Raw genomic sequence first — 18,423 nt, 5'->3', positions numbered from 1 at the left:
GAAATAACACACATTATTGCAGCTTTACATTTTAGGAACACAGTGTATCAACTCCTTTCGGCCTTCTATTAAATCCTCCCCGTGCATTTACCTTACCCATTGTGTTCATGTCTTTCCTTACTGCTGTGATGAAATGTGACACGGACAGCTTAGGAGAGGTTTATTTGGGCTCACAACTCTGGGGGATACAATCCATCCTGACCCAAATGACAGTGGGACCAGGTGCTGCCTGTAGCAGCTGAGGACCGCTTGTTTACTTTTGACAGATGAGGAAGTCTTAAGACATGCATTTGGAGTCAATGGACGGACAAGTGTGAGTGCTGAAAAGTTCCCTGGGTCTGCAGGATGGTGACACCTGCATTCAAGGTATGTCTTTCCCTTCAGCTAACCATCTCCAGAAAAGTCCTCAGAGGCACATCACAAGGTGTGGCTCACTAATGCCCAGGGTTTTTAATTCATCCAATTAAGCTAAAAAGTAATCATCACACCCATTCATATTGATGTTACATTTGAAAGCTTTCACGTAAGTTTAATTTTTCTGGAGAGCTTCCCCTACCCTGAGACAATTCAGGGATAGAATCTTAAGGCTCTGGGCAGCTCCTAACCCTCCCTTTCACCTCTGTGGATCAGACAGTAGTATTTTCTAGACCATTCTTCCGCGATGCCAGAAGATCTCCAAGTGCTGCCCTGGACTTGGGGTGGGTTCTGGAAACAGTGAACATTCTTCAACTCCAAGATGGACAGGGTTTGAAGAGCTTCGTCCAGCCTGGCTTACCTGATGCCCTTTCTACATGTGTTATGGTTGGGTATGGAGGAACTGTGAGAAGTAAAACTTGAGATGTCACTCTTGCCCTGCAGGGTCTGCTGTCATCTTGGCATCTGCTCATGGGGTCGCTCCACCTGCCCTCTTTGACAGATGGTTACTAATGCACAAGGTACAAAACAAAACAAAACAGAAAATCTCTAATAACATCCCTGGAAGAAACAGGCAGTTGCAGGCTAGTAAGGGAAGTGGGGAATGCGTGTTCTAAATGTCAGACAATCAATTTAGAAGCAAACTTGGAACACAGTTCCGTTCCCCGTTGAGAGCTGGCTGTTCCAACAAAATCAACCTCTTGCAGTAATGACAGCAGAGCATGGAGGAGACCTGGGCTGATTACAGTCGACATCAGATGGGTAAACACCCACCCTATGTAATGAGTTATTAATTATAGCTCTGCCAAGTGTAGAGCATTCGATTTATCTCATGAGAGTATTTTAACTTTGTCACCTACAATGGCTCAGGGCATTTGAGCCGGACTTTTCAGAAGTCACGCTCCTCTGTTGACTCTACATGCTTGTCTTAAGAATCAAAGGACTAGGTGGAGTAGCTTACTTTCATTAGCCACTGCTTGGGGATCAACCTACATAAAGCATCTGAGAAATGATGGAGCAAATAAAACAGCAACAGGGCATTTGAGAACATCTGGCAGCACTCCCTGGTCCCCACCCTTACACTCAGTTAACAGCATGTGACCCCCCCCCCCCCCCCCCCCCCCCCGTGAGGGTGGATGTACTCAGATGTCCTGACACAGCGAGCCCATTGCCTCATCTGAACTTCAGTCCCTCTAGCAGTTGTATTAACAAAGGAATGTTATTCTCACAAAATGCAATCTACGTGGATGCTCTGGAGACTTAGCCCATCCCAAGCAAGACTCATGGTAGTTTAGGGACAGTAGCCTGGCTGGTCCATTATTGCTCAGGTTCAGCTCTCCCACAACAAGCTCCACTCTTGTGTTTATTAGTTTTACCTGCAGAATCACCCTGGATGAAGTGGCCAGATGCCCCAGGCCAGCCCTGGGTCATGGCTGGTTTATGCTCTACAGGTCTTTGCAATGAGCGGCTGAAGCTGAGGAGTGGGGAAAGGGTAGCCACTGGGACTATTTTCAACAAGTGAAGTATTCACGCAGCATACACATCACTAACAATACAGAGTAGTAGATAACTGTCATCTCCCCAGGACCTTTGCCAAGTGCACAGTCGCCTGCTGTCTCCTGTATTTAGTGGGAGAGAAGACGAGTATCTAACAGCCCTTTGATTCCGCTACCTCATTGCCACATCCTGTTCAGACTCTCACCATCCTTTCTAGTCTTGCTTCCCATCCCTAACCATTTGCAAGTACCACCCCACTGTTTACTTCAAACCAATACACATTTTCTCCCTTCTACACTACCCTTCAGTGACTCCTTCCACCGAGAAAACAAAACAAAACCCCAGTGTCTCCTCTCTGCACTCAAGACCTTTCATGGCTAGGTAGAAGAGTAATTACTCAAGCCAACAAGTCTCCGGAGGTCCGTCCTTACAGGGACCCAGAGGACCACTGCTGTGTGACTTTTAAGCCTTTATTTGGCTAGCCCCACCCTCCCAGAAAGTCCCTATTCAAGCATAGTCCTTCCCAAAAAAGCCTCTCCTCTCCCACTCCTCATGCCCAAGCCTTCACTGCCTTTGTGCCAAGACAATACCCATGTAAGCCTGGTATAAGCCTGACATATTGGGTACTAAAAAAACAATCAATTGGCAAATATCACTTTTACTCCCAGAATGTTTCTTCTCTGTGTCTGTTTTCTCTAAGGTCATTGGTTAGTTTGGCATGTACAATAGGAAAGGTTTTGTATAGAGTTGGGTTTAAAACTGGTTCATGGGGCTGGACAGACGGCTCAGCAGTTCAGAGCGTTTGCTGCTCTTGATTGGAGTTCAGCACCTGGTACCCATGTGGCAATACTGCCTATCTGTAACACCAGCTCCAGGGGACTGACATCTTCCTCTGGCCTTTGCTGGCTTTAGGCATGCACATGGTACTCATACATATATGTAGACAAAATTACTCAAACATTCAAATTAAAAAAACATTTGAAATGCCACTGTACCGTTCACTAGCTTTAGGATCTTGGGCAAGATTGATTGTTTCCTCAGTGGTGAAATGAGGGTGACTAATTGCTAGAATGGTTTGAGGAGCAGACAAGATGGATATAGCACTGGATAAATAACAAGTGGCCTGATTTTTTCCCCCTCCACTTCAATTTATGTAGGAAGTTTTCCTGTCCTGACCGCCTGCTTCCAAATCACTGACAGAGCCTTAATATCAATTATAAATGCTCGGCCAATAGCTCAGGCTTGTTGCTAACTAGCTCTTACAACTTAACCCCTTTCTATAAATCTATGTGTGGCACCAAGGCTCGTAGCTTTTTACCTCTATTCCATTTTGTGAGTCCAGCTCTGCTGGTGACCCTGACTCTGCCCTTCCTCATCCCATATTTTGAGTTTGATTTTCCCGCCTAACTTTAAAGTCAGCTTGTTTATTAAACCAATCATAGTGACATATATTCACACAATGTACAGAAGGATTATTCCACAGAAAACTTACTTCAGTTTCCTGGGTTCTCTGCAACATTCATGAATAACACCCCCCCTAGAATCTTCTGGTTTTAACTAGGCCTGATGATACAGGCCTATAACTCATCCAATAGGCTAAGACAGGAGGATCATGAGTTTAAGGCCAGCCTTAGCAACTTAGTGAGATCCTGCCCAGAAAAAAATAAAAATAAAAAGACTAGGGAGGCGGTTCAGTGGACAAAGCACCTGCTTTGCAAACCCGAGGACTGGAGTTTGGATTCCCAGAAGCCACATAAATGCTGGGCAGGTATGGCGGTCACCTGTAACCCCAGCACTTGGGAGGCACAGGCAGGGACTAGGCTGTCTGGCTAGCTCGCTTGACCAACTGAGGTTAGTGAATTCCACTTTCAGCAAGAGGCCTGCCTCAATAAAGTGGAGAGAGATGAAGGAAGACAGTCAACATTAACTCTGGGCCTACACATGTAATTGTGCACACACACAGACACATCACATGTAAGCAAAAAGAACCTGGTATGTAGATGAGTGCTTGCTAGCATGCTTGGGGCCCTAACTCCAAACCTCAGTGTTACACACACATACACACTTCCCCCACCCACCCCACCTCTTGTTTGGGATTCTAGGCTTCTCAATGGCTCTATTCCGTAAGAGTTAAATGCCTGTTTGAAGTTCTGAAAACTTGTGTCTCACCCTACTCACCAGGGCATCTTATTCCCTTATTTAATTTCTCAGACAGTCCTTTGAATTATTACTGTCACTTTGTAGCCAAGAAAACCGGAGCAGAGGGGTATGGTCTTGTCTTTGATGGTGAGCTAGGCTTTGCAGAGATCATCTCTAGATGCAACTCTTGGCTTCTTCCCTTTATGCCTCGGGGCCTTTACCATTCAGCCTTGTGAATGCAACCACTTAAAAACAACTGATAATTTTAAACATTTATGTTAAAGTTGTTGCTTTAATTAAAAAAAAATTTTTAAAGTAGCCCTTTTAGAGCCAGGGAGACGGCTTAGTGGATAAAGGTACTTCCTGCTGAGTTCCCAGAACCCACAGGATGGAAGAATCAATCCCTGAGAGTTGTCATCTGACCATTGTGCCCACATGTGACCACAATATATAATATATAAACTAGTCCTTTTAGCCTCTGATGAAACAGCAGTGTGTGGCTTTGCCACAGCTATCTGAAAAAGCCCTTGACACCTTGGTTCCTCCTAGCTGGCAAGAATCACCGCCTCACGGACATGAGGATTACCATGAGCAGTCCTAATCTGGGTGACACAGGCCTGGCACACGACAGAATCTGGCGACATCTCTGACCATCATCAGTACAAGGTTGCCTTAAACATCCTCTATTACGGGACAGGAGAACACAAAGAAAATACACAGGCACTTCTTCCCAGTTCTTGCTTAACTGAGAAGTCTAATAAGAAAAGACACCTGAAAGGCCAAAAGTTAACTTTATTGACTGCTGATCTTACCATGAAACACCTATAAGAAATAATTACAAAATAATGCAAGTTTTTTTTTGTTTTGTTTTAAACATACTTTCAATATCAACCCATCATGACGATCCTTTCACAGAAAGGATTATTTACAGCTTACTTAGATATAAAGCTCACTGTTGCGAACACAAACGCAGATGATGTGGGAAGGTGACATACACCAAACTGGTGTATTACCAGCAACGGACATGTTAACAAATGCAGCATAGTAACAGCTGTACACTTTTCTTTTCCTTTATTCTTAAAAACAATTTCCCCAATACAAAAATGTCAATTATTCAAAGTGGATTTTCACAAACATATCTGTGTACGATTCTACCATGGATCAGAAAGTGAAAAATGTGCCCTAGCACGTTTCATCTTTGAAAAAAATCCGTAAGGCTATTCCCAAATCCAACCAAAGGAGAGTGAATGAAAAGCAACTCCACAGGCAAAACCCTGGAGACTGGATTCTGGAGCAGAGAGGGGAAAGGTATAGAGCACGACCTGCTCAATGAAGCGACCTCTTTATCTTTGTATCTCCAAGCGACACTGAGGGCTGTGGGAACACACAGCATGGCAATCTGGGCTCTTGAGGGTACAAACTCCACCAGGGTCTGGCCCCTAAGGGTCTATAAAAAAAATGGTGAGATTATGTAATGATTCGTAAGCAAAAGAAGTCATGAGGTCATCCCTTCAACGTTCATCCTTCCGCAAGGAGACTGAGATACATTCTGGTATCAGAAACTTTGGTTCTTCTAAAAGCATTAGGCAAAAGCAAAACAATGTCATGATCACAGAACTTTTTTTTCTTCTCTTGAAAGGGTCAGGTGAGAGTTGGTGGGTAAGATTCTGTTGAAGCTGTGTCTGCACGGGAGGGCAGCTGGGGGGGGCAGGACTGTGCCCCCCCCAGTTCTGTAACACTGACTCCCATCCACAGGGAACACTGCTCATGTTCTGCCGTACCCTAAATCTATTTCTTCGTTACTTGAAAACATAATTTTGTACAAAAATATGAGTTTCTTTAGAAAATAATACAGTTTTTTTTTAATAAAACCTGGCAGATAGCAAAAATGGAGTATCAAAATATGGTAAACAAATGCTGTAAAATACTAACTAAATCATTAAAAACATCCCCTAGAAAGACATTGTGCTATGAGGTCCTCTCCTGAAGTGGGAGCAACATTTTCACTGCATATCAAGTTGATAAACTCATTCTCCTGGCTTGGTTTCATTACACATTGTAACAGCAGCAGGGCAGTAACTTGTCTTAAAAATGGCCCATCCACAATCACTATTATCCTCTGTATACTTTTATTTCAAAATTAATAAAAAGACACTCTTGGATCAGTGGGCTCTAATCCTACTGTGCATTATTTCTACCTGGTAAGCTTTACAAGAAAGGACAATTTCACCTGGGCCCCACCCCCAAGAGACTGATTTAAATTGGCCTGGGGTAGGACCCAGGCTCGTTTTAAAAGCTCCCCAGTCTTAGTATGCAATCGGGGTTGAGGATCTCGGCCAAAGGCACACAAGGAAAGTCGCTCTGAACTCTACATTTATCAGCTGATTGTCTGGCTATTCTTTCAACAACGTGTCCTCAACATTAAACAAGGAATTTGATGTGTGTAAGACATACAGGGAAGTCCAGATGAAGGGTCATTAAGCTTTAAACACATATACACACATAGTCCCATGTATCTATATATGTATAACATATACATACAGTTAGGGTATCTTTTTAGAGCAGAAACTAGCAGTACCATCTGTTTGCCAGCATTAAAAAACAACCAAGAAAACACCAGCAAACAAACTTTTTCTAAGACATTTCCATTGTTTTGAACATATACCAGCTTTGTAAACTCCACAAAACGCACCATGTCATGAACACCAGTGAATGCCAGAGCTTCCTGGAAGAACAGAACAGCGGCTGTGGCATTCATGGTCCGGGTGTGGAGGAGTCCCGGTGCACGTCTCCTGGACTCCGAGTAGCGCTTCCGTTACGTACTCATCTTTGGCTAGAACCACAGGCTCCCATCACTGCAGCAGTGTTCATTCTTGGCCAACCTCTGTGAGGCAGCAATGGCTATGTACTGAGAATGGCTCTCCATGAAAGAAGAGAGAGCGAGCTTCCCTCCGTCCTCCCTCCATGCGTAAGCGCTCCATGCGGGAGTGGCGGGGGGGAAACAAAACAAAACAAAACAAAACAAAACAAAACAAAAAACCAAAAAAAAAAAAAAACAAAAAACACCCTCACAAGCAAACAGATAAGCCGGACATCTTTCACGTGATAAACATGATTTGAACTAGAAAACAAGAGATGAACACACACACCACAACCTTAACAGTCTGGAAGCTGGGTAAGCTCTAAAGCATACTTCCTTCCAAAGGGTCAATAAACATCGGGCACTTGTCTCCCTTTTACAGTCTGGGTATCTTCTACCTCTGCATAATACTTAAAGTGCATCGTCCCAAGGCTTTTGTTTCCATCACGGATATTATAAAGAAAGAGCTAAGTTTGGGGGTGAAAAAATATGGCACAAATAGTATGTAAAGAACCCCGGACTCCACAGCCCCCAGCAGACAGCAGCTGCCCGCAGGGCCGCCTACGGGTGGGACTTACACTACGAACTCTGGGACCTCGTCGTGAGTGAGGTCCAGAGAGAAGTACTTGCTGGTTCTTTTGACTGGAAAAGCATCTTGAATGTTGACGCACTGCTGAGCCAAGCAGCTGTTGCAGTAGAGGCCATCCTCGTCCAGTTCATGGCCACACCCAAAGGTATAGCTCTGAGCAGTGTCCTGACACAGGCCTGCGATGCGCAGGAAGTCTTTCTGGTACAGTCTGATGTCGTCAAGGCTCAGGCTATGTCGGTCGGTGGAAGTCTTTGGTTTTCGACATATAGTCTGCAAGATAAGGGAAGGGGGAGAAAATGAAATAATTCGGACGACCTGGGAAAGTAATGTCTTTGGCCGGCCGAGAGGGTTGCTGCAAAAATCATAAAATGCTAAGTAGTCCTTACGTGTTAGAAAGTGCTTTCCAACCCGTGGCTTCTGGGGGAAGTACCTTTCACTGAGTATTTCAGTGTGCCTGTTCTGCCTAAACACTCAGCTGGTACATGCCATGTAGTGTTCCTCCCCAGTACGTAGAGCCAACACAAAGACAGGCGGGCAACTACTCCTAGCATGTGAGAAATCCAGCAATTACTGCCAAAGGAGGCTATAAAGATAAAAACGCTGCTTTTCTTTCTTTCTTTTTTCCATCAGGATAGGGCAGTTCAACTTGCTAACACCTTTCCTGCTTGGGCCCTATTAATATTTTAATAAGAAATGGAAAAGTAATTATCACTCAAGAAACACATCTTGAAGAAGCAAGTTTTAAAGAGTCCAGAATATAAAGTGCTCTTGCTGCCGAAGGCTGGGAGGAAACTGGGGCTGCAGAGATGGCTTAGCCTTTAAGAGCACTGGCTGCTCTCCCAGAAAACCTGGGTTCGGTTCCCAGGGCCCACAGCAGTGGCTCACGACCACTTGTAAACTCCGGTCCCTGGGGATCTAACACTCTCTTATGGCCTCCACAGGTAACTGCATGCCTGTGCACATACATGCACACATTCATGCACACAATTAAAAAATAATTTTTGAAATGCAGAGTGAAAAGCAGCAGTCCTGGCCACTCAGAGAGGTTCTGTCCTTCCAAGTGCTACCAGTAGGTGGCAGGCTTTTTGAATTCATTATCCCAAGTGGTCCTGGTGGAAAATCGAGACATTGAAGATAAACAACACAAATGGGAGATGCTTACTGGGTAAGAGAAACTCCATAGTCTAAGTGTGCTGTCTGGCACCACAACAACACCTTGTTGGAAAAAGACACCACTTTACTAGACACAAACCTTCCAGGAGCACGTGTTGCTAAAAAGTGGAATGGCCCCTTAAACTTCCCAGGTCTCAAAAGGACCTCAGACACGGAATTATTTGGCTATTACCACAAACTCTCAAGGCACACAAATGTCCCAGAGCTGTAGGTTTGGCATTTGCTGCTCAGCAGTGATACCTGTGGTGTCCAGGGACATCTGTGTACAGTGTTCGCAGCATGTACGGGGTGACAGAGCTTGGGCTCCAACTTTCCTCGCTATACATACCGTTTAATATTGGAAATTTTAGAAAAATGTTTAATAAATGTCATTTTCATAGTATGGCTTCTTTTACAGAAGTACCAAAAATGGGTACCCCCCCCCAAAAAAAAAAACCCCAACAACGTGAGGGTAAAAAGTCCAAAGTGAGCCACAATGCCAGAGAAAGAAAGAAAAGAAGGGGAAAAGGAGTGTATATGTATATAGTAAGTCTATATACATGTTTAAAGAGTTGCACCAGTGGCCACAGCCGGCAGATAGTGTAACTCGCATACTTTGGAAATTCAGTGAAACTGCCCTGCCATTTACCACACTCAACAACGATCTTCCCACCTGCTGAGGTGGCCAGTCAACCCTGACACACACACAAACACACACACACCCTCTTAGGTGCACACAGTTGACCAGAAGCCTGATGACCAGAGGCTCCCACTACAACAGAGTACACAATTATCCAAGTAAACCCCAAATATAAGTGGAACTAGCAAGCGCGATGAAAATATTCAAAAAACAGTGAGGCTGTATGTAACTGGTCGTTTCCTTCTGGTTGTTCTTTGCTCATCTGTATGAAGTGCAGTCCCGTGTAAGCATGTGCGGTGGTCTGAATAGGAATGGCCCCCACAGACTCGTGCATTTGAATGCTTGGCCCATAGGAAGTGGCACCATTAGGAGGTGTGGCTTTGTTGGAGGAAGTGTGTCACCGTGGAGGTGGGGTCTGAGGTCTTATATGCTCAGGCTATGCCCAGTGTGGTCCACAGCTCACTTCCTGCTGCTTGCAGACCAAGGTGAACTCTCAGCTCCCTCTCCAGCACCATGTCTGCCTGCACACCACCATGCTTCCTGCCATGATGATAATGGACTAAACCTCTGGACTGTAAGCCAGCCCCAGTTAAATGTTTTATAGGAGTTGCCGTGGGGGGCTGGAGAGATGGCTCAGAGGTTAAGAACACTGGCTGTTCTTCCAGAGGTCCTGAGTTCAATTCCCAGCACCCATATGGTGGCTCACAACCATCTGTAATGAGATCTGGCTCCCTCTTCTGGCCTGCAGGGATACATGCAAACAGAATACTGTATACATAATAAAAAAATAAATCTTAAAAAAAAAAAAAGAGTTGCCGTGGTCATGGTGTCTCTTCGCAGCACTAGAAACCCTAACTAGACAGGGTCTGTAACTCCAGTTGCTAATACAAAGGTTTCAGTGCCCCGTACCTGCGGAAGGGAGTCGGTGCTCTGGCCACGCAGCTTGACAACCGTTTCTGAAGAGCTGGAGGTGGAAGAACTGATTTCTTTCACAATTAGCCCTGAGGTAAAACAGAAAAAAACAATGGGCCTCCTCCACATTTTCTGACAAGGCCAACTGTGATCATTACTGAGGACTTTCATGGAGACTCCTCTGGCTCACAGCTGGTGGCACCCACTCTTTGGTCGGAAGTAGAGGGCAGGGAGTAAGGGTCGGCTAGGTGGGGAGGTCCAGGAGTAAGCTGTTTATAACATTAGAGGGAGGCCTTAGGTGTAAAGAGGCCTCTTTACCTTGTCTCCATGTCTCCCTTATCCTCTCCACACACCGTAGTGTGGAGCACCAACATAATCTCCTAGCTTTGGCTCTATGTGGACATCAGGTGTGACAGGTGTGAGGGTGTTGGCCTCTGAAATCAGATGGGCTGGGGCTGGAACCTGCCCACATAATTAACTGGCTGTGTATCCCGGCCAGTTCTTACACAGAAGGCACTTGGCCCTGTGATCAAGTGACCTGAAGTGGCTTTTCTCCCTGGTTGACCAGGCGTCCCCACCACCCTCCTATTCTCAGAGGCACATGCTTGTGGGCTTCTGGAGGAAACAGTTTGCCGCGAGAGCTCACCGGAGTGCCCGTTCAGCTTCCGTGACAGGAGCATGTCCTCTGTGATGTAGATACACACGTCGGGGCTGACTTCCAGCGACTCTTCTGTCATTGGCTCCAGGTCTCTGGGGTCATCGACCAACATCTCTATTTCTGACACAGAAGTAGGGAAGAAGACATTTAATGACCCCAAGGAAGAAGAAGCCACACTACACTGTGAAGGCAGCCAGGTAAATATGCACATTTGAGAATAAACGCAATTCTGCAGTAGGAAAGTCTAGGGACATTCTCAGGATGATGTGTTCCTTTTGAAGGATCGCTGTTACTGCCTAAACTCTGGTGCCATGATTTGCTGTCAATTACTCCACTTTTCAGGGAAGAGGAGAAGCCGCCATGACCTGGGGCTAACCCACGCTGATGGGTCGGTCATTAGCACCCATCAATAGTTTTGTTTTATTTTTTCCCATCAAACTCCCGATGCTACAGATCTCATGTGAAATAGAAACACACTCAAAAGAAGCAGCCAAATGCTAAATCCGGCTGACACAGGCTGGGATCTGAGGTTTTCTCTCAACAGAGAGTCATTTCTTAGCGGCCAGGTTCTGTGTTTCTTTTATACTCCCTATAGTCCTGGTGACCCAGGGGACACTCAAGGAAACACTGTGGGAGTTCATGGTATGTACTGGACGCATTCTTTTTTTTTGAAGGAGGAAGAACACAAGACCCAAGGGCCACAGGACTTCTGTCCCCTCTACGTCATACAATCTGCCAACCCCGAGGCTGCAAAGGTCCTTGACAGACACAGGCAACTCAATCAGGTCACTGGGGAGGTTCAAGACTTCTCTATCACCATTATTAGCCACTAACCAGATACCAATTCTACAGGACCAACATGGAAAAGCTGCCCGACAGACGTTACCATCATCCTGCGAGTCCTCTTCCAGGCGCTCTTTGCCACCGCTCTCCACCCCCGAGGTGTGCGAGCTGCCATGGCTGGTCATGGAGCTGCAGGTCTTCAGCTTGCGGTGCATGGCGCTGCCTGAACAGCTGTCTTCGGGGCCTGGGTCCCGGGGCTTAGTGTCGGCTTCGATGCCCGAGGTGTGCGAGCTGCTGTGGCTGGCAGTGGAGTGACGGGACAGGCGCTTATGCTTCACGCTGCCCGCGCTGCTCCCGCTGGCGCGAGAGCGCTTTTCCAGCTGGTCCATGTCAAGGTCCAGGTTGTCGCTGATGTAGGATTCCCGGTACTGCTTCTTCTCTGTGGGGGAGAACATAGGTCAGCGGCATACTCAACCAAGGCAGAAGAGCAGGAGAGGGTCAGGCTGAGATCAACAGCGGTCTCTCTCAATCTAGCGACTGAGGGATTCTGGGAACTGGAGCTTGATGTAGGAACACTACACAAGGAATACACATGGGTGTAGCAATCCCTTGGGAGGACTTTATTTATTTATTTATTTTGTTTTTTCAAGACAGGGTTTCTCTGTGTGGTTTTGTGCCTTTCCTGGATCTCGCTCAGTAGACCAGGCTGGCCTCGAACTCACAGAGATCCGCCTGGCTCTGCCTCCCGAGTGCTGGGATTAAAGGCGTGTGCCACCACTGCCTGGCCATTGGGAGGACTTTAAAATGGCCAGTTATGAAGCTCCAAACACCAGAGAAGTGGGCTCTGCGGAGTGTCATGGCAGGCCACTTACTTCCTGTGTGCATACTGCTACCATTCCCCAGTGAAACAAGTTCAGTGACTGAGAACACCTGACACCTGGTAGAGCAGTGTGATGTTGCCACGACAGCCACTGTGGGATTTTGCAAAGCTGGCAGATAACAGCATGTTACATATCAAAATCTGGTCCTCCACAAGTGATCCTAGAAACATTCAACGAATAGTTACTAAATATGCTAACTGCTGTTCATTTTGTGTGTCCATTTGCTCAATGCGATCTCCTGTTACCTTCAGTGATCAACAAGACAGAGATACTCAGACCATTTCCTTCAAAGATTCTAAAACCTAGCTTCTCAAGTAATTCAAGACTGGCTTTCTCTCCAGCTCGGCCAAAAAGTGAGGCGTTATCTACCATGGTCATCACTAATGGTTTGGTGCCACACCCAGGCGGTCTCTGATTGGACAGACTGGTGGTGTTGGTTGATGCGGTCAAAGACAGACACTGGGAAGTCAGACTTTAGGAAGTTCTCTTAGCAAACACTAAGTTAAACATACATGGAGTTACAGAGCCACCTCTGAACTAAGGGCTGGTGCTCACAGCAGAATTCTTCTGTTTCAGGTGAGAAAAATGTAAAAGAAACAGTCTAGCTTCCTTGTCTTAATACTGATGAGAGAGAAACACAGCAGAGCAATGTGAAGGACAGAGTACATTTGGGGAACATTAAATTGATAGAATTTTGGACCAGCAGACTAATTGGGATCTCAGGGGGCCTGTTAATGGACATGCTTGCCTTGCTTCTTGGCTAAGTGGAAACACTTGCAGCCCTTCTGTCTGCACAAAGCCCTGACCTGCACCCCCACCCGCTCTCCGGAGGAAATGGGTGGCAGGAGAAAGAAAGGAGGCCTGGGGATGCAGCTCATGGCCCCTTGCCTCCTCCTCATCACGAGAGTCCACAGCCAGATCATCAGAAACCAAGACTTCTTTCTACAGAGTAAGCCTGGAGAACAGAAGTTTTTGGACTATATTTTGAAATATAATCTGGAACCCAAGAATCTGTTCTAGTAACTGTAGGAGATGCTTTTTTTGTTTGTTTGTGTTTTCAAGACAGGGTTTCTCTGTGTAGCAGCTCTGGCTGTCCTGGAACTCACTCTGTAGACTAGGCTGGCCTCTGCCTCCCAAGTGCTGGGATCAAAGGTGTGGACCACCACTACCTTGCTTGATGATGCTTTTAATGACACAAGGCAAACTTTCCTCCTCTCAACCCCATGGAAGTATTCTCGAGAGCATTTCTATAAAAATGGTGAAACAGCAGCATCTTCAAAAGGTATGAAGAAATGAAATTGGAGAATACCCCTTCTTTTATGCTTAACTAAATGCCAAAAAGGGGCTTTTCTGGTTAAAATGATGGAGCCCTTACATGTGGATTAGCGAATCTGCATCAGAGCTAGCTCACTGAAACTCGGTGTGAGGATTTCTTCGGGTCTGAAGGACCTCCAGGTAGGAAAAACAGACAAACAAACAAAAGGGCATCTTTTTTGTAAGAATAATACCCCCATCATTTATTTAAACTCAACCAAATAAAAGATGCAAAATACACCTTTATCACTTCTCCACCCCCTATCATGCTCTGAATGCCCCCTCTCAGACTCAGGTTGAAATTCCGATTGCTGTGACACTGACGACAATCAGGATGAGAAGAGGGTATTTACTAAGCAGAGGAGCCCAGGGCCCATAACTGACAACAAAGACAGAAGCTGTAAACTGAGGTCTGCCACCAGAGGCCCCGACACTGCCTCCTTCCTCACACAGCTCGCCCTCTCCTCGGGAACAGTGCTAGGATCTCAAACACACTGTTCGGGTCCACTGCATCTCCACAAAGCCACCACAGGGCTGTGAGCAAAGTCCGTGGGCAGAAAAGGCCTTCTCCATTTTTACTATTATGGTGTCATCCTGAGGGTCTCCCTGCTGTCAATCAGAGGAGCTGTGACTTATCTTCACTGTCACGTGGGCCTAAGGAAAGCATCACGCTGGCCTGGGGCACTCAGCACTCTGATGCAGAAGGGTTCCACCCTAGTCTTTTGCAAGCTTTTCAAGCGAGAGGCCAAACAGACGAGGCTGGGGCGCTGTCTCAGTCAGAGGGCCTCCTGGACTGAGACATGAACAGAACTGAGCTCAGAATTTCCAGTCTCTGTCTCTAAAGATCCCATTCTGAAGGTGTTTAAAAATTCCTGTTCCTGGCAGGGAGAGGAAGAGGCCAGCGGGGGACCCACAACATCCCCCGACCCGTCCCACCTTCGTTCTCCTCCACCTTCCGGAGGTGGCGCAGGACAGGCTGCAGGTTCATGTACAGGCGGTGGCTGTTGCTCAAGAGCTGCAGGAGATGCCGGGAGCGTGTGGGACACCCTGTGTAATAGACCAGCTTCCTGGCGGAGGGAAGGCCATCTGGCAGAATCTCAAACTTCTTGCCCTGGGGAGGGAAAGTGCAAATTGAATCATGGCAGAAAAAAAAAAAAATCTCCAAACTGCCAAAGTCCCCCTCATTTTTAAACTAAGATTCTCTGAGGGACAAATCATTGTTTTCCTTCCCCCTTCGGAGCTGTCGAAGGACAGAGAGTACCAAACTCAGGGAGGGCTGCGTTCATGTTCTTTGGCCCAGCACAAGAGACCCCTTCAGATGCGACCCCAACACTTTAATGTAGCAAATGAAGCAGGTGGAGCTGGAGCAAAGCATCGGGGGACTGTGTGGTAGAATATTATTTTAAGGTGTATTACTTTTGTTCATGTTGCATTTGTTTAACTCTATGAAGTTGTGTTACTGTGCCTGCCTAAAACACCTGATGGTCTAATAAAGAGCTGAACGGCCAATAGCAAGGCAGGAGAAAGGATAGGCGGGGCTGGCAGGTAGAGAGAATAAATAGAAGGAGAAATCTGGGAGAAGAAGGAGTAAGAGAACAAGGAGAGGAGAATATCAGGGTCCAGGCACCCAGCTATACAGCCAGCCATGGAGTAAGAGCGAAAGTAAGGTTACCAAAGTAAGAAAAGGTAAAAGCTCAGAGGCAAAAGGCAGATGGGATAATTTAAGGAAAGCTGCTAGAAACAAGCCAAGCTAAGGCCGGGCATTCATAATTAAGAATAAGCCTCCGTGTGTGATTTATGTGGGAGCTGGGTGGCAGGCCACCAAAGAGACAAAGAGTAAGAAAACAACCACCAACAGGACTCTAACTCACACAGAGATTGTGTTGTTTTTAAACCACTGGCTCTTGAATGACCCCAGTGCTGGGACAGCAATAACTGACACCCAGCGAGCACCACACATGCAACAATTCATGAAACCCTCACAAGATATCTGTAGTGAAGAGCACAGGCTACTCCCATCTCAGAAGGAAGCCAAGGCAGAGAGAAACTGAGTGTCTCTTGCTCAAGATCCCAACGGTAGGCAGGGCTAGGAAACTTTTGAAATGGATTCCTGGTGTCCATGCTGAATCAAAAACGTCTTGGGGAAGGGTGGTGTGGTGAGAGTTTCAGGAAGTCTACAGTTCCCTAAAGGGTCTTCATTTCATCAATGCATTTTATCACTACTGATTCTGGCCATGAAGGAGGCAAATGGGGTTATGATTTTCAAACAGTTCTGGAAAAGGGCCAGACCACGAGAGCACCAGGGGAGTGGGCAGAGCAAGCTCCACTTAACGTGAGTGAGGCCAGGGCAGACAGTGCTCAAGGAATTAAGGCAATGCAGAGTCAGACTGGCAGGGCTGCAAGGCTCCAAAGGCAAGATGGCCCTCTATCGTCTAGGCCTTCTGGTCTACCCAACTTTAGCTACAGCTTTTCTGGTCGACTTTTCTCAATTGCTTCAGAACTCAGTAGAATTATGGATTGTAGTGACCTCCACAGAGACACACACAATAGTAACTGTAATCCTTGGAAGGCTGCCGCACAGTGAACATGGCTGGCAGAGTAGAGACATGTCGAAGAGTCAAGAATTTGTTCTCACAGAACTTATATCATCTCAGAGCTTTCCCCATTGCTTATGGCGGACTACCGAAAACGAGGAGCAGAACTGTGAAATCGTCTGGCATTAATGGAAACACCTTTGTAAATTTCACTTTGCATTCTTCACTGGAACTAGGTAACTTCCTAGGCCAACAGTCAGCCTACGTGCTGAGTCACTTACTCCGTATGCCAACAACGCCTCTGCTGTGGATTTTTAAACGTAATCCTATTTGGTGGGTTCACCTTGTGTTTTTCCCTTCACTTTCCCCTGCAATCCAAGTTACTTACAGCAGTGGCAGACACTGGACACACATTCAGTTCTGTGATTTTAATTTGCTTCTGACCTAAATAACTCTGGCTATGAGAATACTTAAGAAAGCAAATTGTTGTCAGCTTTTTTACTTTTTAAAAAACTTTTAAACATTTTTTTTTTCAGAGCTGAGTTTCGAACCCAGGGCCTTGTGCTTGCTAGGCAAGCACTCTACCACTGAGCTAAATCCCCAACCCTCAAACACTTTTTTTTTTTCTTTTGTGTATGTTGTGAGGGGTACGAGCCATTGTGTGTGTCGGGGCGGAGGAGAACAACAACCTGTACGATCTGGTCCCCTCCATCCACCTTGTGGGTCCCAGGGATTCAACTCAGGTTGTTAAACTTCGCTACAGCCCTCTGTGCTGAGGCACTTCGCCCAGCCCTAGCTTTGATTTAACAAGAAAACAAACAACCATCCTTGACCCCACTAAAAAACCCCCCAAGATTCCTTTTGCTCTTAGTCACAATATTTTTCAAAACAACCCCCCCAAATTCTCAAAAACAACCTGTAAGGCTTCTTTTGCTCCTCCTCACCCCTCTTTTCTTAGTTACTTTACACTTACCACAAACACCAGCTTCCCAACATTTGTCCAGGGGAAATCAAACAGCAATTGTTTCTCTTCTTCTAGATTCTGTAGGAAGAATTTCGGCACAGAAGGAGTTAAGAGGAAATACAACATATATCCTAAAACTGTCTTCTAACTTCATAGTAAACTATGATTCAGTAATTAAAAATCTGAAAGGGTCCTCAACCCTCTCTGGAGGAGGGCCGACGGTAATTAAGATGATCAACAAAACCCCGCAGCTCCCGTGGCCGGCATCCGCCGGCTCTCCAAAGGTAACTTTCCCTTTGGTCTAACCCTGCATTTAAACAGGAAGTCTAAAAGACTCACAGACACTCGGCAACCAAGGGACTGAGAGTTCCATAGTTGGATATTCTGCCTGGATCAAAGATAAGACATCTTTCTATCTTCTTCGAAGGGAGCTACTTCCTCCCAGTCCCGATGTAAGCCTAAAGGGCAACACTGTTCCACCTGTGGAAGGGAGACAGTCCCCACCTACTTATAGGACATCGTGTGTCAGAAAACTGTAAAGGACACGAAGCACTGGGTAGGAGCTTTCTATGGTGGGAGAGAGGAACACTGATAATCCATGAGATCCAAGGAGCCAAATTTGGGTAGTGAGGCTCGGGAGTGCCTGACTGGACTGATCTTCCGCCCTGCACTTTCTGTTAAGGGGGACTGACCACTGTCAAGGCAGGAGGGGCCTCTCCATCCATGGCTGACATCACCCACCTCTGTGCCGACGGACAGGAAACGAGGCTGAGCCCACGGCAGGGTCACACAGGCAGGGTCACACAGGCATTCTCTGTAGTAAGACCTGCTCAACACCATTTGATACCCCCCCCCCCCCGTCCCCCCCATTTACAAACCTGGAAAATCTGTATTCCCCGCATGGTCAGTCCCAGGGTCAGCGAAGCTTCAACTTCCCTTTTATCCTGAAGGAATACAATTCTATGAAAAACCATTTTTCCTTGTATAATAGACCACTGAGCCATTAAGAAACAAAAAAAACACATTTCAGAATTAGGTTTTTTCTTTTTGTTTTCTTAATTTAAAATAACTGCTCAAATCTTTCCA

The 18,423-nt window shown here is 46.2% G+C and overlaps 1 protein-coding gene across 4 annotated transcripts in view; it reads right to left on the bottom strand.

The window, feature by feature from the left end:
* Positions 1 to 7,146: 7,146 nt before the first annotated feature.
* Frmd6 (FERM domain containing 6) overlaps positions 7,147 to 18,423 on the bottom strand; it is a 68,307-nt gene continuing 57,030 nt past the window's right edge. For all 4 annotated transcript variants that reach the window (XM_059280028.1, XM_059280027.1, XM_059280026.1 and 1 more), the window contains exons 8-14: positions 18,216 to 18,281; positions 17,347 to 17,415; positions 14,776 to 14,950; positions 11,748 to 12,083; positions 10,850 to 10,981; positions 10,201 to 10,292; positions 7,147 to 7,769 (exon numbers count right to left, since the gene is read on the bottom strand). In XM_059280028.1, the coding sequence (XP_059136011.1) occupies positions 7,485 to 7,769; positions 10,201 to 10,292; positions 10,850 to 10,981; positions 11,748 to 12,083; positions 14,776 to 14,950; positions 17,347 to 17,415; positions 18,216 to 18,281 (1,155 nt within the window). In that variant the 3' untranslated portion in view covers positions 7,147 to 7,484. The remainder of the gene's footprint in view (positions 7,770 to 10,200; positions 10,293 to 10,849; positions 10,982 to 11,747; positions 12,084 to 14,775; positions 14,951 to 17,346; positions 17,416 to 18,215; positions 18,282 to 18,423) is intronic.

The sequence above is a fragment of the Peromyscus eremicus genome, chromosome 14 (assembly GCF_949786415.1).
Source record: "Peromyscus eremicus chromosome 14, PerEre_H2_v1, whole genome shotgun sequence".
Lineage (NCBI taxonomy): Eukaryota > Metazoa > Chordata > Mammalia > Rodentia > Cricetidae > Peromyscus > Peromyscus eremicus.
The sequence above is the reverse complement of the archived record's forward strand: the minus strand, read 5'-3'. Positions and strand labels throughout refer to the sequence as shown.